Source organism: Aythya marila (assembly GCF_965140915.1).
Source record: "Aythya marila genome assembly, chromosome: 4".
Taxonomy (NCBI): Eukaryota; Metazoa; Chordata; class Aves; order Anseriformes; family Anatidae; genus Aythya; species Aythya marila.
Window position 1 is genome coordinate 30,339,329 of NC_139045.1, and position 27,095 is coordinate 30,366,423.

The 27,095-nt window shown below is 35.5% G+C and overlaps 1 protein-coding gene across 1 annotated transcript in view; it reads right to left on the minus strand.

The window, feature by feature from the left end:
* The window catches only part of GLRB (glycine receptor beta), a gene marked incomplete at its 3' end in the record, with an annotated part of 49,038 nt that overhangs the window by 14,620 nt on the left and 7,323 nt on the right, over positions 1–27,095 (minus strand). Inside the window, exons 3-8 of the mRNA XM_082760190.1 lie at positions 21,794–21,900; positions 19,352–19,419; positions 11,124–11,353; positions 8,314–8,396; positions 6,005–6,145; positions 2,447–2,599 (exon numbers count right to left, since the gene is read on the minus strand). Coding sequence (XP_082616316.1) covers positions 2,447–2,599; positions 6,005–6,145; positions 8,314–8,396; positions 11,124–11,353; positions 19,352–19,419; positions 21,794–21,900 — 782 coding nt within the window. The remainder of the gene's footprint in view (positions 1–2,446; positions 2,600–6,004; positions 6,146–8,313; positions 8,397–11,123; positions 11,354–19,351; positions 19,420–21,793; positions 21,901–27,095) is intronic.

Sequence of the window (27,095 nt, forward strand, 5' to 3'; positions counted from 1 at the left end):
TTTATATCGCTTAGCCAGAGTCTCCAGATACATGTCCTTTGTGAGGATTTCCCTAACACTAGATGATCTAATTGAATACAGTGCTATGGGTAGAAAAAAGGCTTGCAACTTATTTAGCTCCTAGATGGACACACCCTTTTTCTTCAAACAGAAATACACCTTGTTCCCAGAACAGTAACCAAACTGCAAAATCATACTGAGGTTTCTTTTTTTTTTTTTTTTTTTTTTTTTTTTTTGCAAAGTATCTTGCATTCCTAAATCACCTGGAAACTTCTGAGATGAGACCTTTTACTAACTACTAAAAGTGTAATGACTATTAGTAACCCTTCTTTAGGGGTTCAAGATCATTCACTTGAAATGATTCACTTCACAGAAATGTTTATCTTGTTTGATTTCAAGGTCAAATTTATTCCAAGGATGTAGCTAGAAGAGTTAGATTGTTGCCCTCTTTCAAACTGCAGAAACATAAATCTTACCCCAGTGAGGGTGTTATCAACTTGCACTGCTAAGTACTGATGTATGACTAAAGGATGGTCAGATTTAATGTTTGTTGCTTCTCTGGGGATACAGAAAAAGTCACATAACCAAGCCAATGGTAAATATCTTTGAAAATGCAGTATTTCAGAAATGGTAATATATAAAAGGAGCCAATAAACACTTATAATAAATAAAAAGAGAGAAACACAAATAAATAAGCATGCATGTTTAGTCATAAAAACTTCAATGCTATACAAATCAGCACCATGCCTCTTATAAATGTAATATATCTCTGATAAACCTGACTGGTCAGCTATTTAAAGTTCAGGATTACAAAAGCAGAAATACACTTCAGATTTTGATCATATTAGAGATCACTACATGAAAAATATTTTCAGTTCTTGTTTCTATCTTTTTAATTTAAAGCATGGTATATTTGCCTCAGACTGCTTTTTTCTTAAAATGCCTTATGTTTCACCTTGTGGAATGCATCCTTGCTACTTTTCAAAGTAACAGATTGTATTTGTTTCTTGCTATTAACTAATATAGATTGTGAGTCCTCCCTGATTACTAATAATTATTAATATTTTCAGATCAAGAAAAATAATTTTTGTATTTTGAAATAGCCCTCTGAAAAAAGATACCTATTAAAAATGTAATGAAAAGGTGTTTTTGTAAAAAGAAAAGAGAAAGGCAGCCAACCGTGGCAGAGAAGCCAAAAGAAGTACTCCAGTCATGGTTCTCCACATTTTGTGTAGCTCTTGGTTTATTTTGGTTGTTATATCGCTGGAGAAGGAATAGGCATGGCAGATGACCTGAGCAGCGGCACACAGACCTGGGCATTATGTGGGAACTTTTCAACTTAACAAAACTTGGCAGGAACCCTTCCCGCTCCCCAGGGATTACAGCTCCCCTCTACTGCAAGACTCTGCTGATCACAGACTGGGACGGTGATGGGGCAGGTCCTGACCCTACTGGGGGAATCATCACACGTTTGTGCATGTGAGGCTGCACAGGACTTATGTCCTGCGGGGATGTGCAGGTTAATGTGTAGGTGAGAGGCTTCCGAGGAAGGCCAGGGACTGGAGGGATGCTTCAACTTCATGCCTAGCATCTGGGAAATAGTTACAGTGAATCTCCTCGGAACATGGAGAAGATTTGGAAAATAAGGAGTATGGACTGGTGGAAGTGGGAATACCAGGTAAAGGGGGGGGACAAGGAGGTCAGAGCATGGGGAAGGAGCTGTCATGACATGGGGAAAGGATTACAAATAGAAATGTCAGGATGCCAAAGCCTGGCTCTACACATCACCAAGTTCCTGGGGACTGCAGGTTGGGCCACCCCCAAGCTGAAGTCCCATGTAAAATCTAATTAGTTAAGATAATATTGTTTTGATTAACTCTATGTCCTACAATCTCGTAATATATGAAGGGCCTGCCCACTGTGCTGTGCTACACAGCATGAAAGCAAGAGGCTGAAGTGCCTCATGAAATGAATCTCTAATGAAATAAAACCCATCAGGTAACAACTGTGCTAATTCTCTTCCAAACATCATTACATCATTCCATTTCTATTAGTCTTCAGAAAACCTGCTGCAAGAGGTAGTTATTTAGAGCCTTAATCATCATCCTGCTTTCTTACTTCAAACATTCTTTAAATGCTCTAATTCCTATAAACTGCAGTGTGACACAGTGTCTGCAGCATCACCCACACATAGATAAGATCAGATTTGTCCAGGTATCGAGAAGCAGAGAAAGTGTCCTCATCACATAAGTGCTGGAACCATTATCAAGCAAAGTTTCAATGTGGAGGTGGATTTTACAGGACTAGGAATGACAAGGCTTCAGTGAAAATGATGAGCGAATAATGGAAGTGAAGTTGCTTTCTGTGTCCAGTGTCATTTCAAAGCAACTGAGAATGGCTCGATGGTGCTAAGTGGACTGTGACAGTATGTGTGAATGCAGGTTACCCAGTGGGACTCTTGCAGCACTTGCATCAGGATTGATCCAAAATGATAGCCAGGACAGAACAACAATTAGCAGTGTAGGAGCATAAACACCCATCATGTAAAATCCAACTTGTCTTCTTAAAGTGAAGATTACTTCTACACAAGTGTAATAACCTTTAAAGAAATAAATGCATATTAAGGTTTAATATGCTTTGCAGGTCAACCTTTTCAGATTAGTATCTTCTAGGCCTTTTCTACTTATCCTAGGAGTAAAGGTTTACTGATTCGATTTTTTCTTTTTTTTAATAAAGTCAAGATGTTCAATTTGAAAAACATTCAAAGTACGGATCAATGTAACCTACGACTGTGATTTGGCATGTCATACTCTCTGTAATCTATAAGGTACCCTCTGTCTTTTCACAGCACAGAAGTAAACAGCAGCTACAGCTTCATCTTGACACTGGCTTAAGCTCACCTGAAAATCCTACTTAGCATTAATTTGTGAAGAACACGGAATTAAAAAAAAAAAAAAAAAAAAAAAAAAAGTTAGTTTAGAAAGGTTAGAATGGAAAGAGGTGACCTGAATATGATTCTATGCAGAGATTTCCCCAGTACTGAAAGCTGGTATAGGTAACTTCTAAAATTGGTACAGACTTTGTACAAAAGACTCTAAAAGCATTAAATTTTGAAAGTGAAGAATATTGCCTCAAAGCTTCTAAAATGAGGAACTAAAGCACCAAATGTTTCCAAAAATGTCTAATAACATGAATTCAGTAACAAATAAAGCCACAGATAGTAGGGATTTGCTGGAGATAACAAAAGGATTGGGTAGTTTGATAACCAGAAAACCAGCTGTGTTTCTATTTTCACTCGTTTAGCAGAACTGGCATTTTTATGTTAATATTAACACAATAACATTGTAAAAACATCATAAACTATTGTATTACAAGGAAAAGACATTTCTATGTTACATTACAACAATAAGAAAACCCAAGTCAGTATATATCTGTAAATAAAAAGTTTGTGCATACCTAATTTAAAATGTAGAATCTATCAAAAATATATTTATTTATCTTCTATCTTTTATCAACTAAGTATCCTCAAATGATAAGTCACCTTAAAATATTATTAGAAACTGCAATAATTAAAACAATAAAATGATAAAACATTAAGGACATATACCCTTGCTGTGTTGAAGACACTATATGGTATTTTACAGTTCATTCTATCCTAGTCAATGATCTGTAGTCTGGCAAATTCTACCTGTATAATTTCTGAATAGTTTCTGGGTGTTGGTAGGTTTTACATTCAAACAGGGGGTGATCTTTAAAATAGTTATTTCTTTGCTTTGTGCCAGAAATGCATTCTGTATGGCATTGTATCATCCTCCGTTAGGCAGAGAATATCCGTTGCCTTCACCATTCAGTTTCTGTGGACTTTTTCGGATCTGTCATACATTTTGGTAAACAAAGAATAGGCAATTTGCAAACTTAAATAATCAATTTATTGCCATAAAAAGTCACACCAAATTTGCTGACCCTCTTTCTACTTAGGCAGGTATTATAAAACATCAGTTGACATAAATGGGCGGAAAAGATTAAGTTCTTTGCAGCTGGCAAGAATCTCCTGCATAAGCTGTAATTTTGAAAACTTGCTTGTACATGCAACACTGCCTCTTGATTACCTGATAAAATCCTTAACTGATTTAATTTTAATTGTGTGCAAAAACTGCTTTTTGAAACGCCTTCAATATAAGAATTTAAAGTAAATCAAACAGTTACTGAATCCTGAAAATAGCCTTTGAAATATTTCAGCATACCAAAATGTTCAAATTGCATTAATGACATGTTAATTCCAGTCTTGATTATAAGATTAACATGGATAATCTCCAGTTTTAAACAAAAAGGATTAGCAACAAAAGAATTATGAAAACTTTGTTAAATGTAATGTCATTCCACTAGTTCTGATGGTTCTCTAATGTTCTTTCTTTAATGTTCAAATCACATGCACACACAACAATGTGACTATTGTGTTGAGCACTTTGTACAATGTCATTTTACCTTGTGACCACAAGGTGTTGAAACTTGAAAGAGCAATGCTAGTTTCTTTCCAGTTTAACTGTAAAGTGTGCAGTGATTAATTCTTACATTTTTCTTTAATGTACTAAAAATCCTAAAAATGCTTAAACTATCCAAAGATTTTTTAGATTTTTAATTTCAGACTTAGGACAAAACATAAAATAATGCTAAATTTGAAAACACAGTTACAAGATAGCAATGTGGAGTAAATATTCCCTTTTTCCCTCAAATAAAATGCAAATCTCTTTACATTGCATCCAATTTTCCCATGTTTCTGAATATTATTTGGGAACCGCAAGATTGATCCGTTTAATTTTCCATTATTTTGTAGCCTATTTTTTTCAGTAAAATCATTATTTATTTAAGACTAAATTATTTTTCTCACTCCTAAGTAAACTTCTACCATTTCTAGACTTAGACTTGAATGCCTTCTAGTTATTGGTTATGCTTTCCCCAATGCAGCATTTTCCTGAGAACGGATAATTTCATACTATTTATAAATGTAAATACCTGAGACACTGAATTGTGTAGTTAGTAGGCTAAAAACTCACTCATTTTGCAGTTTAAAAAAATGAAATAAATTTTAATTATCTTTTTCAAACTAAATTCCGTAACTCCAAGCCCTATTAATGTTACCTGAGATCTCTCAAGAACAACTGCAGCTGAATAGTCAGCAAGAAAATTACAAAGATGCTTCAGCACCACAGACACCTTTGTAGAGTTTTAATGGGAGATTTGTGCATATGATGCAACAGCACTGACTAAAATACATCCTGCTGACTTCAAGTATTATAGGAAGTCTTGTGTTTGCCACAGTATGTGAGCAGTTTGGATATAATTATAAGCAGGAATCAATCAAGGTAGAAAAGATTAATCATTAAAGCCAGAATACAGAAACCATTGTAGAAATTTGTACCTACTCCCAGAAAACAACCACAGGACTAAAGAAATATAGATCAAATAGCTCTGTGTTTAGACTGCAAATAGCTTTCTATAGTGACACACTTTCAAGAACACTTAGAGAAAGGAAGAACCTGCAGAGGGAAGCTTTTGAAGTTATACTCTAATGTTATCCACTTTTTGAACAAAAGTTTGACCAGAAAACCAAAATTATCCTTATTTGCTGCATATCACATAATTCCACATAAAATGTCTATCAGAAAAGTTCGATATTACAAGCATAAAAAGTTACCAGGACTATAGAAACAAAATGGTGATGGAAAGATCGGAAGATGTAAGCAAAGCCAATACAAACATTTAATTTCACCTTTAACTTAGACATTTCTGTATTTGAATTTGTTTGCAGTAATTATTATATGTGATTGTTGCTATGATATGAACTACTGGTAAGTTACAAGTAATCTATTTCCTCCCATAAAATGTAAGGCAAGAACCCATGTTTATGGGTAATATCGATGTTTATGGGTATTAATCATTACCCATAAACAATAATTGAAGGATGCTTAAAGTTTTTACCAAGGAAAACACTTTAATTACTTACCTGTGCCTTTATAATACTTGGTACAGTTACCATATTCAATATCCTCCTTTTTAATATCAAACTGAGGCAGAGCAATTTTCTCTAATTGTACAGGATCTCCAGACTGCCAGATGAAACGTAAATCATCAGTTGTGTAACCAACTACAAGAACAAAATGAAATAATAAAGACCATCTTAATCAATGTTTCCAGTATTAAAATCTATCATGTATGTACCATTATTTCTTTTACTCTTTCTTTCTGCTTCCCATTCAAAAAATTAGACAAAACATGAAATAATATACAACTGAATTTTTATGTAGATCTAAATTAATAGATGACAGGTGTAATATTACGTTATTAGCAATATTACACTGATTAAGAGGTGTTCATGACAGTGCTCACTGTCCAAACAGATAAAGCAATCCACAGCTTTGAAGTTTACATATTCATTCACACTCTACTTCAGCAAAGCATGAAAAATATACTGAACTTCAACAACACTCACAAGTCCTAGGAACTTCAACAAAATGTAACAATGCACCTAATTACTGTGATGAATCTTGGCTTTTGTGTAAAACAACTTTTCTGCTTAGTTGTTAACATTAAAGGCCCTGATTGATGAAAGCACTGACATTTAGGAAATGCATAACCAGGAATTTAAGTAGATGCATAACCCTACTGAAATCAATTCAGTGCCTCTGTGCCTTCATGATCTGTCCTGAATATGGACAGACCTCCACATACATTTGAGTGCCTAAACCATGCTTTATACAACACCATTAAGTGAGAGGCAGTGAAAGTTAGGCTTATAATATTCAAACATAAAGCAGTATTAACTAAATATGCTGCCATAATCATGATTTTACATGTTGTTTTTCTGCTACCTTCTGTTTATTAAGGATTAACTGAATACAGAGATAGTGTGCGTTAAATGGGAACAGAGATGGGGAAATGTAAAAAAGACTAAGTTGGGATGTAGTGGTTCACAATTCAAAGACTCTGAGAAATGTTTAAGGAACCATTCTTGTTCTGGAGGCATTGGAGAGATGTTTTTTTATCTTTGAAAAATAGCTGTCATTTAAAAAATTAAACTGTCTATAATCCAACTTTTCTAAGATCAACAATAACTTAATAAAATCACATCTCAAAGCTCCATGATGAAAGTAATATAAAAAAAAAATTACTTGTTCTAATGTTTGATTCATACAATCAGTTTCACCTCTTTACAACATGCAGCAAATCACAAACACACTAACATCTTTTATAATACAATTACTGGATAGTAAAAATCTCGTCTAAAGGGAATGTGTAGAATTGGTGATCATAACTGCAGATACAGGGAACTGTTTGGTAAAAAATGGCAGCCTCTTTTGTTTTGGAAATCTAAGAACCAGGAAAAAATGTGATTTTAAAATATTTTAGTGGAATAAAATTGCCAATGGCTAACAGAGGAAGCAGGCCCACCGCTGGAACTCGAAGGGAGACTGTGGGTCATGGGTACAATTCTTAGTTTAGACAATGAAATAAAAAGATAGAAGAAAGTTGAGTGCATAAAATCTTTGCAAATGAGCAGAAAATCCATTCCTCCTCCCAAATTTGAAAACAGTAACAAAGCATGGAGAGAATAAAGTTGTTTAAATAAAGTTGATTACAAAGATGATTAAGTTTGAACTAACTTCCATTGATATTACTAATTCTAGGTCAACCACAAGTTGATTTGAGTTTACTATAAGAGTTTACTTCAGCTAATGTATATACATATCAGAGACGGGCAAAACACTAATACTATGGACACATTGCACTTCTAAGGGTAAACGCTAGCAATTAAAAACTAAATGGTAGAGCTCTGATATCATTATTATTGCCCTGGTCCCCAACAGGATGCCTTGCTCTGCTTTGATTAACCTTGACGTTTCCCAGGAGATTCAAGTAATACTGTTCATCATCAATGCAAGGGGATAAATTGGACCCTGACAATGTACACAGAAGCACGGGTTGTGTAAGTTAAAACTGTTGTGTAAGTTAAAACTGTGTATTCTTTATTCCAAAATATTTGTGTTTCCATTTGATTAAATTTAGTGTATACATTTTTGTAATACTTATCAGTTGTCATAGTCTTTGATAGCAAAAGCTAAACAACAAGTGCATGGTGCCATAGCCACAAGAAACATTTTTATAGGGAAATATATGTTGGTAGGAATCAGTGAATGCTAATTTCAAGATTCATTATAAAACACTGACACAAACAATACAGAATTGATCATTTTGGTTTGATTCTCAGCCATGCCTAGAAGACAACTGTTTTTATGCAGAAAAAGATTTACATACAGCTTTCCAATTGCATCTTGCAGCGCTGTGTATCCATAGGAAACAAGGTCAAATCCAAAGGGCATGACAGCGTAATAGACAATCTGAAAATACAGAAATGGAATTTAAAAACAGAGTGAGCTGCCCTGTAAGTAGCAGACTGCAAGAAGAAAAAAACAAAACAAAACAAAACAAAATAAAAGAAAACAAAACAAAAAAAAACAACACACACCTTAGATATTTGACTTTCAGCTTCTAAAATAGTAGAAAAAATGAACAACAATTTTAAGTAGCAGTTTAAATATCTCTACCAGAAATTTTAAGTATCTCTAGTAGTCTGATAATACAGTTTTATATAGAGTGTTAAACATACAGTATTTCACAAATTATAGGACTAATAATAGATGGCAGAAGACATAATTTTTAAGACTAAACAAACCAAAGCTCCATACAGAACAGAAACCCATCTCCAGCAGTGGCTAGTGGCAGACTCCTGAGGAAGAATATGAGACTAGAGCAATCAGGAAATGACATTTCTCCAACAGCCTTCTTAAAGTTGTGCCTCAAGGACTTCCTAAACCAGAAGTGATGCTTCAGTATTTAAGAGAGCTCGACAGACTTTTGTCCTTCCAGAAGCTGCTTGCTTCCAATTGCTTTCTGGAATCCATGTACACTTTAATCATACACAGCATCCTGCAGCTAGGAATACACTATCCTGCACACCCTAATGGTCTCCTTGCATCTGTCTTGACCCTGTCTCACAATTCTTTTACTGCAAAAAAAAGGTAAATAATCAACATCCATCTACTCTTTCTGTGCTATTTGATATCTCTATACAATCACCTTAATTACTGTTTTTCCTGATGTGAAAAGACCTGCTTTGATTAGCTTTTCTTTATAAAGGATGCTGTTCCATATCTTTTCAACATCCTAGAATCCCCAGCACTTTCTCAGTGAATACTGAGCGGTTAGCTGACATTTTCAAAGAACTAAGCATTATTACCCTAGGGTCTTTTTCCTGCATGGTAATACTCAAACCCACCAGTTTATATATAAAGTTAGAATAACTTTTTCCCAACATGCATAATTTCTTAGTTATTTACATTGAATTTCATCTCTAACTTTGTTGCTTAGATTAGATTTCTCTGTTATTCTCCCTGTTGTCTCTTTCCTTACTATTCTGCATAACTTAGCACCATCACAAGCCCTCACCAATTCACTGTTCACCTTTTTCCAGGTGATTTATGTGGAACAGCAGAACAGATTTTTCTACAGGAGTCCACTACTTATTTTCCTCCATGTGAACACTGACTGCTTATTCCTACATTCAGTTTCCTAATTCCTCGTTATTTAGGCAGGCAACAACTTTGTCTCACATGTATCTTCTCATTCATATATGTTGATAATTGGAGATTCATTTATATGTGATAATACTTCTGTAAACTAAAAAGTCAAGGCATAGCAATATACATTTTTAAAAATGGTAATTTTAGTAGCATGCTACCAAACATAAGTATGCCAAAAATTAATCTCACTTTCATCAGTATCATTTCTGAACACATTGAATTAGTAAAATCAACAGAACATTTGTAGAGCTAGACATTATTGTCAAACTATATTGAATTTGATTTTGGCATATAGAAGTTTAAGGAGAAATATTTTTCCATCAGAAACACTTCTATTAGTATTCACTGAAAAATTTACAATCCACTAACCAAACACATTCACTGAAATAAGCTCATTTATAAATAGCTCCATTTTGGAAAAATGCTTGAAATGCTTTCATCATTTCACTTAACTTTTGCTGTTTCAAATGAGAAATTATTTTTGTAGCTGAAAGTGATTTTCCATTTTTGAAATAAGAATTTCAACAGACTTCAAAAACTGCAACATAAACAATTGAAATCAGAACCAGGACCTTTGGAGTGAGCCAAATGAAATGCTTCTGTTCTTCAATTTATTTCCTTTTCTGATTGCTGCCTACAAAAGTCTTGAGATTGAGTTTTCTCATCCTTGGATTTAGAATGGGCAAAAAAACACACCAGACTCTTCCCATTTTCTTTCTTTTTTTTTTTTTTTTTGGAGCCACTTCTACTATGGGAACAAAGAAGTAATGCTACCATAATTTCAGATGTTCCCTCTAAGTGGTAAAGTAGCAGTGATTTGGGGAAATCAATTCAATTTGTTCTTTTCAGTGAATGACTGTTTTTATGGCATAGTGTACACTGACAAATAAAATTAAAACCACAAAAAAGTACGCATAAATTGCAATAAAATTAAATATTTCAGGGCCTTCTATATCCACTAAGGCACAGACCTTAATCAGGATTATGTCCTAGTACTTTTACAAAACATTTATAATTCAAATTTTGTAATATCTGCCTTTCCTTATATCATTAGTAAGTAATCATCATTTTTATTAGTTGATGTAGAAATTCAAGTGGTGAGAAAATTACGTTGCTTTGCTGAAGGCTTTACTTCAGAGATCTCATCCATTTCATTATGCTTCCAGGAATCTTGTCAATTATCAACAGAGTTTAAATTTTGTTACTAATACTAGTTTATTTAATGTGTTATTTTAACATGATAGATGAATGTATATACATTTCAAATTTTTAGCACTTGCTGGGCTATCAATTCACATGCTTTGAAACTCATTCTGGTTTATTTTCATACATTTCATTTAGTAGATCATTATTTAAAAATTGCCATATATATTTAAATATTAGCTAAAAACTGTGATGTGTTACTAATCTAACAATGTATGTATCTCACATCAAGCCATTAATTCACTAAAAAAAAGAAAGATTAAAAATATTTCAGTAAAATACCTCATGCTGACTAATACATCTCCATCCCGAAATATAAAGAGAAGGATATTTTCTTGAGTGACATCATGGAAGTTAGCATTTTTTTCATTTGCAAAGAACAAGTCTGGCTTCCAAAGACACTTAAACATTGTTGGGTCCACTGTCAGTGTGTCCGAACCCCTCCAATCATTGGGTAGTTTCAGTCTAGGGTCATTCCACTTCTGTCTTAAAAAGATGTTGACTCTATAATCCTGGCAAGAAAAATACATAAGTATTAGAGCAGCCAAAAGTCTATCCCCCCACCAAAAAAAAAAAAAAAGAAAAAGAAGACCTTTATATCAGATTCACTAAAAAAAAAATAATTTATGCCCTGATTTTTCTATCACATAGATAGTAATCACTATTCAAGCACCATTAATAAGTGTCAATTTTAATAAAATTTACTACAAAAAAAGTAGATTATGTCTTATACTTTGAATACAATAACTTTTTTGTTTGTTTGTTTTAAAAAAGGACCAAGTTGTCCACCCAGGATGCTTTTTGTATCCCCTCTGATAGTAGCCAAGTTACATAGGCATAAATAAAAGCAGGCAGCAATGCAGAGGGAGCCATAGCATGACTACACTGAATTACTGCAGCTGCAGGCACAGCATCACTTCTATCAACATATCCTGAAAGTGTAAATTCCAGTTTATTCTACAGTCAGCTAGGTGCCACACTGATGGTAATGTGCCCATCTATAAAAGCAGAAAACCCACCAGATAGATAGCAGATTTTAAACAACACACAGAGAACACATCCTTGGGACCTGTAATAGTGATTTGGGGCTATTTTTGTAGGAAAACTGATGACAGCATGCAGCTAAGGTAGCATGTATGAAAGCAGGTGAAGAAAAGGTCTCAAAAATCAAGACAAAATCAAGACTTTACACAGAGGAATTTTTCCTCTGAATTCAGCAGAAGTTTTACTCAAGTATGGACAGTAGTAGAGCCACGTTCAATGAGAACCAAATTTTGCCTTTGGGAATTGGAGTAGCATGTGTCTCAGGGCAAAACGATACCCACATGCGTTCTGTCCTCAGTGAAAGCTGTGTGCATCCAAAGGAAAAATCTGACCCAGTATGTCAGTTATGATTTTTCAGTCTTACATGTAAGTCTTTTTGCTTTTCACATTTACATTTAAGTCAATGCCTCTTGTTTATGTAAATGTAAACTAGGCAGATCACATACCAAGAAAAAAAAAAAAAAAAAAGGCATTGTTAAACAAAGTAAAACAAAAATAAAATTCTTTATTTAAGGTAACTGTATCTCTGGTCTTCCTATTCATATTCTATGGTGAGTTTTCTTTTTTTTTTTTTTTTGTAATTATCTTTTAAGCACAAAGAAGCAACCTGAGATAGGAATTGCTACTGTTTTACAATTATAACAAAATGCTCAGTATCTGTGAAGGTTCTTGTTATATTTTTGATTTATCAATGTATTCAACATGGCAAACTAATCTTATAAAGGCATGCTGTACAAGTTAGTGTCTTACACATTTTAGTGTTGATACAGAGCAAGTTCTCTTCTATAGTACTAACTATAATGCCTATATTTACAGTCCAAACCAAGTGCTGCATTTAGAGACTCATGCTCACTCCAACAGGAAGGATTTCATTTAGTTAAGACCTCATGTAGAATAGTTTACCCCACTGATTTATGTGGTTAATTGGAACACAGTGCCCACCTTCCCATGTCCAGTTTACCACTCAGATCAGCCCAGGTATTTCTTTACTACACTAAAATACTAAGCTGTGTAATGTGTTTTTCCACTACATTGTGATGAAAAGCAAAGGACAAAGACTAAGTGTAAAGATCTGAAGCAACATTTATTAATATGCGTAGTTCTGAGAGAAATGCTACTCTTTAGCAGTCTGTTTTTGAAACAAAAAGTATATGTGGTCTGATTTTTCTTTACACAAAGGCCTATATCATCCTGTCAAAGTAAAGAAGCAGTATAAAATAACAGATGGCATAAACTGGCTTAGTACTGGAAGGCTTTCCCAGAGAAACTTCAGAATATGAGGGAATTCAGGTCATTATCTCAGAGTGCATCTTTTCAATTATATACAGATAATCAAAAAATTATTTGCTTGTTTCTGAAGTTCCTATTCCAGATGGACTTCTTGTCTCTGTGAAAACAATTATTTTCTACCATATGAGATAAATACTTACATACTGGTCACATTCATAAGCATAATATGAAAATCAATTTCCCCATAAACAAGTGCATTACCCTCATTTTAACAACAAAACAAACAAACAAAAAAAACTTACAGCCACAGGCAAATGATAAGCACTATCCAACACTTGCCTTCAGCTTAAGCATTGTGGTGGTTTTACCCTGCTGGGCATCTGAGCTCCACCCCAACTGCTCTCTCACTCCCCCTCCTCAAAGGGAAAGGGGAACAAAATATGATAGAAAGGGGTCAAGGGCTGAGATAAGGACAGGGAGATCACTCAACAACCATTGTGATAGGGAAAACAGACTCAGTGTAGGGAGATTAATTAAATTTATTACCTATCACTAGTGGACTACAACAGTGAGAAACTAAAAGCAAACTAAAAACACCTTCCCCCTTCTCTCCACTTCCTGAGCAGCTCAGGGGATTGGGGAATGGAGGCTGTGGTCAGTCCCTAATTCAGAAGAAGATGTTTAAATCACTGCAAATCAGAATGCACTGTCAAAATAAGAATTGGTAATAAGATCAGGTGGGTGGTACTTTACTTCTTTCCTTGCTCTATTACAAATGATCTTTAGTATACCAAACAATGGGCTGTAGTGACAGTTTAAGAACTTGATTCTATTCCCATTGGAGTCAATGGAAGAGAATTCCCCCTAAAATAGGTAGGTTCAAATCTACCTAAATGACTAGAAAACTGTGACACTGTACTTGGAAAGGAAGTTGACCCCATATTTGAGGCAATACAGAAAATGTCCAGAGAAGGAAAGAGATGTCAAGAGACAAAACTGGTGCTACAGACAATAATGTGCAGAAGGGCTTCTTTTTAGCAGAATACAAAATAATACAGCATATGGCAGGCTGTGATCTGGTATAATCCATTTTGGAACAAGCCTGCAACTAGTCCTCTAAGCCTTGGGAAACAAACTTTCAGATTCAGAATGTGCACTGCAGTTAGGCTCAATGTGTGCTGAAGAAATGTTCTGCATAAGACACATGGTCTTCCTCCTCCTATACATTTTACAGATGTTCTTTGAATATTGCAGAATGATCAACATTTTACAATAAAAGGGAGTCAGTCACATAACAACTGCAAAGCCTGAAACTAGGGTGAAAAAAAGAGTCACCATTGGAGTGAGGAGGACCTGGGAGGTAAAAAAGAATCACTAAATTGTTCTACGGGGCTTTGCTTTGCTGTGAAACTCCCAACAGAAGGCAAGTTGTTTTTCAGGGAGGTCAAAAGGGGAGGCCTTCTAGGAAATATTTCAAATGTAACCTACACAGTGGGCATATGGCCAGAAATACTCTTCAGGCCAGAATCTAGGCATAGCCAACACTTCTCTCTCTGCAAACTGGAGCAACACTAGACCATGAAAAGCTTTTTCTATATCAACTACAATGATACAAAGAAAGGAAGCATAAAAGCAGTCTCTTAACCGAGCAGGAGTAGAGCACTCTCTTTTAACAGAGCAGTAAAGTAGAAAACGGCATTTTTTTAAACTAAAGGAAGAAAACTGAAATTTATTTTAAGCATATGAATACTAAAATAAATAAATAAATAAATAAATAAATTAGTGAAAAGGTTTTAAAGTAAAGGAGAAAGAAGTGTTTTGCCATTTGAGTCTGAGAAGAAAGGTTACAGTGCAAATACAGACCCTGAGGATAGCCTGTGTAGACAAAGGGACAGATCATTAGTACAGCTAAAATATTATAGCTCATGGGTATTTATAACACAAAGGACCTATCCCTAGGAATCTCTGACTGGTCTGTAAGTTTCTAAGTGTGGCATAATCACTGTATTTTTCCACAAATCTGCAAGATCAAAAACAGAGTTAGCATGGGAATCCCAGACAAGTACTCCAAAGAACTAGAAGGAAACAAGTTACATGAGTTCAGTGAAGGGAGCTCACTGGAAGCTTTCCTCCATTTTAGCTGTACAAATTATTATTCACTCTGTAGTTAACTTTTTCCTTTCCTTTCCTTTCCTTTCCTTTCCTTTCCTTTCCTTTCCTTTCCTTTCCTTTCCTTTCCTTTCCTTTCCTTTCCTTTCCTTTCCTTTCCTTTCCTTTCCTTTCCTTTCCTTTCCTTTCCTTTCCTTTCCTTTCCTTTCCTTTCCTTTCCTTTCCTTTCCTTCCAGTTTACCTGTTTGATGCATGTATGAAAAGGTTGTAATTATCTCTACTACTCAACAATACAACATGAACCCTACTTTTTCTAGACATGGAGCAAATATTTCCCCTCCGGTTTCTTCATGGGAGTTTGCATAAAGCAATATAGACTTCTGGGCCATGCCTCCACTAATCTTGATTCAAGCTTATTGATGCTTTTGTACAGAGAAATTCCCTTCTCTCTTAAAACTAAGTGGACTCCACATCAGCAGAAGGTCATCTCTACCCTTTTTTGTTGATGATGAGCCAACTGCATAGCTAAGAAAACCAATAGTTCTGGGACTAGAAGGACAGAAAGAAAAAAAATAATTGATCCCCATCAAAGGAGCAGAACAGGGAATGTGACATTAAGTCATAAAATCATTTCCCCTGTCATTAGCCAGTCAAAGGATGTTGATAATGACAATCAGTTTGATCTACTGCCGGACAACTCATGCCCACAGAGGACAGGCTGCAGAGGTCTGGTCCCAGTAAGACTGTTTCTGGCCTTCCTTGCCCTCAGTCTAGCCACACTTTTATTTTCCGTTTTAACCCTGAATGAGTAAAGTTCTTGTCTCAGCACCCACCTCTGCCTCCTGATCTGTCTCTGCTTTAATATACTGGCTTTTATCCAATGACTGCCTTGTTTTCAGCTGGAACAGATTGTGCAACCTGTCTAAACATGTAATCTTTAGCAGAATGCGCCCTTCTCTCCATGTCTGCTGTACTCATCAATCCCAGATGATGGAGACACATTATTGTTACATGAGGTAAAAAAAAGGAAATACAAAGCTAAGAAAAAATGCTGGTCCTTGTGTCAAAGATCAGTTGTATCAAGTTCTTATTGTTCATCATATTTTCTCTTAATATCTGCAAAGAGCCCCCAGTCTTCAGCATTTATATAAGTTTAATGACACTCTTGAAAGTTTTCTAATACATGCTATTTTTGAATACATGTCATTTGGGATTTTTGGCCTGGCTACAGTTGGTGAAAAGACTGAATCACTGGTTACTGTATTTTTTAGAGAAGCCGTGTCTGTGTGAGATTCCTGAAACTTTGTGGGATTCCTGAAATATGCAAGGAACCAGCCACCATGATATGATGACAAAGAACACTGCAGGGGCCTCTTTACAGGTTAGAGGTTCCAGACATTAATTCCATGGATAGAGTTGCCTATTTCAGAGAGTGGTCTGAGAGTGGATTAAGGTTACACCTTACTGAAGGTTATCTCCTTCTGCACTTCTTTAACAGCCTCCCGAACTGAAAGGAAATCTGCATACCTAATGGCCTTTTGTAACAGGCACTGCACCCATTTGTTTGTTGGGTCCTCCACCACCCCCACCACCTCATTTCCAATCACCTGGCACTCATGGTTATTTTCCCCCACCCTTCAATCACCCAGCAAAAGGAATACTGATATGATGCAGAATGTGCCTTTAGCTTGGTCAAACAGGATGTTTTATCCCCATGCAGATTTTTGCAGAAAAACTGAATTTAGCTAGTGCAGCCAGAAGTGGCTACAGAGCCAAAAATCACAATACATCATTCACTGAATACTTACAACTGTATTATTTCACAGCTTTTTGTATCAGTAATGATATCACTTCAACCAGTTTAGTAGCTGCTGATAATTTTAGAGAATCGGTCAAGAAATCAATATTCCTCATGACTCACACTAATGCCCAACACAGTAAAGATGCAGACAGCTACCTTCTTCACCAGCACTGAGGAACCTTTTTCAGCAGTTCTATTACTGTGTGCAAATATCTCTCCTTTCTGAATTCAGGTGGCTCCACTGGTCTTTCATAGAACTGAGTACTCAGCTCTAGGAAACACTTTTTCTGTGATTATGGAGGTACCAGTTGTCTCCAAGACCGAGGGACTTGTTGCTGTCTGGTGCATTATCCAGACCATGTGAAGACACGTACCAGCCTATGCCCAAGAAAGCAGCAATTCCTGTATGTCCATAGGACCCTATACTCCAGGACAAAAGGCTTCCCAAGTGATATATGTAAAAACAAATCAACTAACTCTTTTGTCAGTGCCTCTGACAATGTCCTCTGACACATGAAGGGAACCGAGAAGTAAATCAGGCTTCACATTAACATGCTTAGATATCACAATGATGGGCTGGACATAGAAATCTAAATAAAAGCGTAAATTAAATTGAGGTTGGTGTCTGAAGCTCTGAAATATGAAGGAGCGCATGACTTATCTTGCTGAACATCCTAGTAAATTTGTGAGCAACGAGACAGGAATTCACAGGCAGGCATACATGCATTGCAGCGGAAAAGATGCTTAGTTTGGGGGGTCAAGGCACACCCCTTACACTCATGTTTTGTTACTATTTGGATGTGGGTGAATTGTAAAAAAGCCTCTGTAAAAGTCACTTTTTAAAGCATGTAATAAATTCAAAAAACTTGAAAGGGCCATCTGGCCTAATATACCTGCCATCTTAGACATGTATCTCACTCCTACTTTCCTATTCTTCCTCCCTGCTCCTTTAAACTTCAGTCCCCTTTTTGTTTTCAGGAAATAAATCTCAAAGTATCTTCAGTAAACTTACATTCTTTGTTTTAATATCACTTCCTGCTAATGCCATTTGCTGACTTGCTATCATTTGCAATCAAATCTAAATCCTTTATTCCCTCCTAGCACAGAAACAGAAATCTCTGTCCAAGCTGCTCAAAAGCTTCTTCAGCCATTGCATATGTTTAAATTCAAGTAACTCTGCAGTCTCAGTGAAACATCATTAGCGTATCGTGGGTATTTACTTCCATGTACAACAAGAGGTGGTTTATTATTTATTAGCCATATTATGGCTTATTGCTTCTCTGCCACTGGTACTAGGAATGCTGCCTTAACCACTGCATTAAAAAAGCAACCTGATTTGGGTAACTTTCTCAATGCTGGACACAGCAGATCACTGCAGCTGTTTCTACACTGGATGGTCTGGAAGTGCCTCAGGACTCTCCGGTCTCAGTACACACGTTGGCTGTGGCTTCCCACATACTGGTAAGACATGGTGCACTCCCATCTTTTTTACCCAAAAGAAAAACCCTGATCAGGTCATAACATCTTCAATAATTGAGTGTATATTTCACAATATTTTTGACAGCATTTATTGGAAAAATCATTACAAAAAGATCTTTAAGTCCCAGAATACTGGAAAGTGCTTTGCTGGAATTACATTTATTTTGAAATTGATTCTACTTTATATAACAACAACAACAAGAAGTCAAAAGTGCAATGTGGATTATTTGGTGCTGTTATTGGCATGTTGAGATACTTTGAACTGAGAAAACTCTTTTAGAAGCTTCAGTCTATCTTTTTGTTTTCAGTTTATCTTTTCTCACACAGCAAATAAACAGGAGGAAGAGTACAGTCATTGATGGTCTGCTCTTTTTTTTCTTCTCCTTGTATTCCTCTATGATTTACTCCAGTTCTCAGACCAACAAAGAACCTACCTATATGCTCGAGACTTAAGCATGTATGTTCTTTCCCTTCTCATCTACAGTCCAAGTAATTCCTTTATTAATACACAGAGCAATATATTTATTAACTGTCAGGCATACTTTCCAAATGTGTTCTTCCTTTGAACAAAGTATGGAAAAAAAGTTCTTTTCTTGCATCTTAGAAACCACAGATTTCTTTTTATGTTCATCAGATTCTAAAAGCTATGGCAATCTGTGAGCTAAATGGATTAACAGGTTTACGTTTACAGCATAATGCACAGTCTATCACTAGCCCAATTAATTCGCTTCTCAGTCCGCGCAGTCAAAACAATCATTTATACTTTATAGTTCATAATCCTCACCCTGAAATTTAATTTTATAAGAAAATCTGCATGTGTGCTCCATTCATTACATTTCAGTCTTACCATAGTTGTCTCTTGAATTGACCCAAAGCTGTTAATGAAGATGTTTACTGCAACATCGACTGGAATTCCTTTTAAAAAAAGGAGAGATTTCTAGTCAGCTGCACAATCCAGAAAAGGCACACTATCCTTCATTTGAGGCTTCTTTGTACTGCTATCACAATAAGAATATTTTTCACAGCTTTATATTTTCAAATTAATATATACATGCTGTTTTCAAAAGCTATGGTTAATCTGTTGCCACTGAAAGTTAATGGAAATCATGAGAATTATTTTCATCCTAGTGATAAGGAAACATAAAAAAAAATCTCAGTCTAGAGTGCTAAGCTTAAAGCATTTCATAGCCCATAAATATGAATCATTTTCAAATTCCATGATTTTCAGCTATCACAGAATGCACCATCCAGTATTACTTTTACACACAGTACAATGAATAGAAGTAATTCACATTTCTAGCAGCAAACACATTTAACTGCCAAAGTCATGATGATGATCTATCATCCTAAATTACCTGTATGTGATTTATGATGACACATTTACTTACATTGTGAGAGGATACTACTTTGCACAAGTCAAGTGCATAAATGCACAAGTGTGCATACGGGGAGATAAAAATTGTTTCATGCAGCTTTCCCAGCTACCAAGCAAGAGAGAATCAGAAAGCTGCTCCATTTTACAATGATTACCAGTTTGCCAAGAAAAATTTTGAGAAGCCAGCAGCTGTGAAGATATCAAGATGGACTGGATTTTTTCCTCTTTTCCACAGCCAGGATTCCTGTAGCTCAAGAGGGATGGTGTGACAGCTGCCACATGTGCCCTCTGTCACCCCGCGGGAACTGATAGGCAGTCATTTATCTGGTGTTAACAGCGGGTTATCATGAAGCAGAGGGAAGTGGCCTGATGGTTTTGAGAACTAATTATGGTCCACTAGTTTTATTTAGCACCTGTATGTTGAGAGTGTCAGTACACACATCAGATGCATGCATCTAATCTCATTTACACTGTTACAAGTAATTCTTTCTGTTTACCAGAAAATAATAAAATTCCACTTGAAAAAAAGTGAATTTCACTGAAAAAGTGAACCTGTTTGTTTCGTTAAATCATATCAGTGAAGTGTAGTTCTTTCTGTTACGCAATAAACATAATCATTTAGTTCCTGATGTTTATGACGGTATACCCACTATGCCACTGGTAGCCAGGACTGTTCTGTCTCTATCAGATCTAAATAGGAAGTGCAGTCCAAGAAAATCAGTCATGCATGAGGAACATTTTAACATGGGCAAATCACTTGTCAGAAAATGTTTTTTCTTTTCCCAGCTCCCTGTGAGCTAGCATTACATCTCCTCCCTTTTTCTTCAGTCTTGATTCTTAACAGACTGCCAGCAGGGATATCAAAAGTATAAATCAATCTGCAATATGCTTTGCCATAACTAGCTTATCATGCTGAAGAACAGGTATAACAGAGGCTGGACATTTATTTTTTGTGACAATGTTCAGTGCTGAAATCAAATAAATATGATTCTACAGAGAATAAGAAGAAACTTGCTGAGAATCGGGTTTAATGGATTTATAAAATTTAGTTAAATAGAGCATCTGAAACTGGTTTCTTCAAAAACACAACAAAGATTATAGATTTCACAATTTCTCAATATATTGATATGTGTGTTACAGTATCTCTTAACATATGTATAATCATGTATAGTTTTTTAAAAGAAAGAACTGATTTATGTAAACTGCAGTATCTTTAATGTAATAAAATTTCTGTCTTTTTCCAGCAGGGAAATAATCTAACTCCTGGAAAGTGTAATTCACAGTTGTATGATTACTAGAGGTTTTCCAGAGCATATGTATTCCAGTCTTTTTTGTACATGAAAGGAAATTACATTTGCCTACATGATTCCTACAACAGTTATCTACAAGAAAGGTATTTCAAAATCACAGAATATGTTTAAAATCATTACCTATTTGAAATCTCATATATGCAAGCTGTATTATTAACATATCTTTAAAGATATGTTCCGCATCGGTGTTATTGCTGATCCCAAATTTTATAAAGTCATCTTAAAGAACCTTTATACAGAAGTTTAGTGTTTTAAAATACTGTAAAACAGAGATACTATTTAAGCCAAATTAAAATGTAGGCATAAAAAGATATTTTAAAAACTTTTCCTACAAAACCTAATTCAATTTCAAAAAAATCTTTTACAAAAATGCAAGCATAATAATAACAAAAGCATCAGACACTATTATGATCATGATGTCCTAATATATTATCTTTCAGCCCCAAAGGGTAGATATCTCCTATACTTTCACACGGTAGGGAAATTTCCATTATTCTTAAAAAGAAACATAGACTGTGAATATCATCATAAACTTTCTATGTGTGAAAAGAGCAGAAGTTAAATCCCAAAGGTTAAATAAAAAGGCAAAAATTATCTGACAAACCTTTGAAATTTGGTCTTATCCTGGGATCATAACTGAGCAATAGCCTATTCAAGATATTGCTTGTAGAATTAGCAGGTACCCTTGCAAGGTCTTCAGCTGATTGCTGGCTGTAAAAAAAGAAGTGTATTCGTTACTATTTAGACAGAAACAGCTACGTGCTTGAAGTTAAGTCATTTCACAAACAAACATTTTAAGGTTCCATACTGGATAGTCGTTCTTTGTGATGCTTTAGTATTTCTCAAGAAGCTGTAACAAACATGACAGTTCTCCTACATACTCTAACTGTAAACTCAATAAAGTCAATAGATAAAAAAATAAATCCTGTCAAATAAGTAAGAAGTTCACTAATTGCTCCCTTCCCTCTTAATACATATCCAGAGGGAAATGATTTCTTCATTAGGAGAAAACAGCCAGCTTAACTATTTTTAGTGACTGTCATATTAGGAACACAAGAAAACTGACAAGCACTTAGGTGACAAAACACGCAGCGCCTTTTGGCAGCCTCTTGCTTTCAAATGTCAGAGGCAGCTAGTCCACTGAGCTGCAGCCCTTGCATAGTCTTATTGGTAAGTACTAATTGGGGGTTTGTTACAGAAAACAAGGCCTTGCACTCTGGGTTTTTTTCAAGGCACTTTAAAATATTTCCATTTATCTTGATGTCATTGTCTTGGGTGTTAAACTAAAGCCATCACGAAAATTAAAAAGAACCTGTGACAGGTCAATATGGATACAAGAGTAACATGAAAGTGAGAGGAATAAAAAGCAAGAGAAAGGGTGCACGGTCCCCACCCCATGCACTTTAAGCACCTGGCAGGCTGATGATGTCCTGTAAATGAATTTCTGTACTGTCTATAGAACCTGTTCAGTGATGATTTTCAATTTTGAACTCTGTCTCATATTCATCTTTCCCTCCATTTTCTGAATACTCTGCTAACCCTCTGTCTTTATGTCTTAATAATCAGGATGCCATGTAAAAATAAGACAAACACCCTACAGAGGCATGTCATATATATCAACACTATTGCCTCCAGCAAGCAAATGTACAAATTTAATTTAAAAAATGATCCAGTTAAATTTCTAAATATTTTCCTTAACTAGTATCAGCTGTTGTTGTCTCTATTACCCCACTTACCCTGCTTAATTCTTCTTTTGCATTATTGTTTCTCATATCTCATATCAATGTCAGCTTGACAGATCTATGGGTGATTCTTTATCGCATTTTGGCTCACTGCTAGTTTTCATCTCATCCTTCACTTTTCTTCATGTCCCCTGGGACTTCTGCATTATTCAAACATTTATTGAAGATAATATTAACTCTCCAAAAGGCTTTTGGCCATTTTTTTTTTTTTAATAAAACACATCCTGATTTTAAGATGTCTATATTCCAGTAGCTTCTGTTCAGCATCATTCTTATTGACTACTGGAAAAAAAAATCATTAAATAATTAATTAATTTCTGAATCACTAAAACAAGGAACTTTCTCCTTTTCGCAGTGTCTTAACTTCCACTAGTATGTCCTTACTGTGTACTATAAAACTCTGATAATTTAATATCGGGGAAATTAAATACCAAGAGGGTTTCTCATTTCTTCAAATAATTCATAAATTATTTGATAAATAATTGATAAATAATTGATAATTTCACCTTCCAATAATTTTACTAGGCTTTTTATATTTGACTCAGATTTGAAGCATTAAGTACATATATGTAAAAGAGATGATTTACTTCTGTCACTTTGAGGTTTGTTTTCAGTTTGCAGTGTTGACCTTGACCAATGAAGAGGCTACTACAGAAACATCATTCACCAGCTTTGTATGCTTTTCTCGCAGTTGCCAATAATTCAAAAGAAAAACACAAATTTAAATATTAAGATTATTTTCCATTTTGTAGCAGAAACAGGGTTGAAAAGAATGTTCATTTTACTGTAGAAAAAGAAAGGCCAACATTCTGTGCACTCTCTCTGACACAAAAAGGTTCATGGCACTGCTTCCTTGCAAGTCACACATCTTAACACCTAACACATCCACATCAGGTGGCTACTCAAATTTTATTTATTGTATTCTCTGTAACACAAGCAATGCAATAGGGTTCATTTCTAAAACATATATAACCAATATTAGTGAAATATCAAAACAAAACCAAACAACAACAAATGAACAAACTTAAAACCCAATTTGTTTTATATTTCTCTTATGGATTGTTCAAAGAAGTTCATTAAATAGTAATAACGGTAATAGTCATTAAATAGTGATGATCTGAACCACATGGGACAACTTGACAAAAATTAAATACAGATGCTTGCAGAATGTATTTGCAAACAAATCCAAAATAATAATAATAAGAAAAAGAAATTAAAAAAATGAGCATTAAACAGCGATAGAAAGCCAAACACAGATGGCATTCTGACAGGTTTATTTGTCTCTTTAAGTAAAAGGAATAAAGCTGTAATTTTGTGAGGTCTGTGTTGCACTGCAGAAGGATGTTAATACAAATATGTGCTCAGGTTGTTTCCTCACAGGTCACACAATGGACATTTACTGCAGTGGGGGAAGCCACTGATGTGAGGAAGAAACGTGGCAGCACTGCTTTCTGGTGAAGAGCATCACATTTACTGCAAGTCCTTGGGTAGTGTTTTGAAGTTGTGTCATATGCACACATTTTTCCTCACTTTAGGAACCAAGTGAAGTACAACAGCATTGGCTACTTTGAGCTGGGAGAAGAAGCCTGGAGTCAGTAATCACTAGTTTTTTAACAGTGACTTTGAACGAAGTGGTGGAATGGAAAAAGGCTTTGCTAAGTACTGGGTGTGTTTTCACTGCAGTCCTTCACAGTATGCTGTAATTGAACTACCATCACTGAGTAGCACTTATGCTACTAAACATCTTCACAAGGACTGGATTTCCTTCAGAGAGCCCTGCTGATCAAAATTTCACTTGGAAATCAATAAATCATAAGCATAACTTCTGGTAAGCTCAGACATTATGCCGCTTGCAGAGTGATAAATTAGCAGAAGAACTAAACGCTGAACAGGGTGGGCTGGGCGCATGGAGTAACTGGCTGAGATGATTCATTGAGATACCCATCTAAAGCCACTACCACCCCTGCCTACCTGGCCATTCTGCAACAGTGAGCTTTGAATTGATGTGTAGGCAACATGACAGAAAAAGAATTGGAGCTCAAACCTTCCTTCCCAGAAGAAGCAGTACTTCAGTTTTCTGAAGGCTAGTTCCCACAAAACACCACTCACTCCAACTGAAGAGTTACTTACCACCTTTCTTTATCTGACCTAGGATTTTCATATGAGAAGCTGATAATGAGCCAAAGGTTCCCCTTAAATTTCCACTAGTTGCAGCACATGTAGCAATTTTAATACATTTATTTCAACCTGCAAGGAATGCATGTGTAGCTGCTGGAAAGCATTAGGAAATGGAAATGTAGCAATGTAGCAATATTTTTCAAAGTAATTTATCAGTTCTAGTCAAGACACAGTACATAACAAGCAAAGGGTAATGCAACTGAAGTCTCACAGTTGTTATAAGAGGAATTTAATAGAAAGTAATAGTAAAGCTAGGAATTGCCTTATCAAAATTTTGCCTAAACCACTTTTTTTTTTTTTTTTTTTTTGTGGGGGAAAAAAGTAAATAAAGCACAATGTCTTCTGATTTTCTGCAAGAAAGGAGAGAGCAATCAGTGTTCTCACTTTATGAACAGTGCTCTCTAAAGACAGAAAGAAAACAAAATACACTTAGTCTGTCAGCACGACATCTCAGTGGGATATGACTGGCCTCTCTCCAGTCTACTTCTGGTATCACTGACGAATAAAAGAATGACTTTAAGTACTGCATTGCATGAGATACACAGGGAGGTGTCCATCTCGTCTTTCTTCCACTGCAGCTGCACACATTTTATTGCAGCCCTTGGAGAACATGATTAACATTTTAAATTAATGTCAATAGATAATTATCTTCATAATTCCTTAATCAAAATACAGAAGTTTTCATAAGTAGATATGCATGAAAAGAAGAGGCATACTCCTGGTTGAAACTGATATAATAACTTCTTTACATTTGTGTCAAGCAAATGTGTCAGAAGACATTATGTCTCTCTCCGTTGGGTTATCATGACATCTAGCCTCCCAGAGCTCACTGAAGTTACAAGGAGTCCTTATCGCAGACAGTGCCACATGAAGATGGCTGGAAAAAAGAATATCAACACATTTATTCTACACAAATGGGGATGGAAACCTTCACTGCTGTTGTTTTATTTCACCTATTGCCCTGATCCCTGTTCTTAATATGCCACTATGCTGAAGAATCTCTCATTTTAGAAAAGCACATTACTATATTTTTTACTTATGGCATGGCAATCAGGGAAAAAACAGGCACATATCAGAGGCAAGCTAATTCACATCCCATCTTATAATATACTGCAATCCAAACATGCTGCATGCTTTTTCTATTGTCAGCATTTACTTAGAACTCATAGCTTGGATAACCTAGCATCAAGCTTTGCCTTTGCATAGATTACTGTCTGACAGATAAAAATACATATATTCCAACTCACCCTGTGATCTCCAGCAAAATGTCCTACATAATGCCGAAACAAGAGATTTTAGTACAGTTTATCTAATTTATGTGATGGAAACTGACACTTTAGTCACATAACGTGGCAGTAGATATCAGGGAATGATAAGAATAAGTTTGGGGAAACACAGTACCTGTCATCTTGCCATACACTGCATGTACTACTTCCTTGATACCTATCAGTGTTCTGATTTGTAGGCATTTGGTTTTCGGAGTGCAGTAACTCAAAGCACAAAAACAGGTTAATACAAATCAAAGAGATACTATATAATTCCTGTGAGCAATCTCTATGATCTCAAGCATGCTCAACAGCCACATTTTCAAACTGTAGCACCTGAAATCTCTATTACTAGGGAGAATAATTATGATGCCTCCAATGCAAAGTGATGTCATTCAAATTACATTAAAACTACAGAAATCTCAGTAACTTTTTATGCATGCTCACAAAATGCAGTTGACAGCTAAACACTTACATTTAGGTACGTAACTTCAGTCCCTGCATTTGGAAGTAATCCAGTATGGTGAACAAAAAGAAAGGTTCCTTCATAGTGCAATACAAAACATAAACCCTGCTAGGACAGACTGAATAAAATAACTCCTCTTTCATCTGCTGTGGTAGAAAGCCCAAAGAGAATAGGTTGCAATGGGCATGCCAGCAAGATTCCTGAAGCTGGGTGATGTGAATAGTTCAGCTAGGGCCACTACTTCAGTCCTTGACT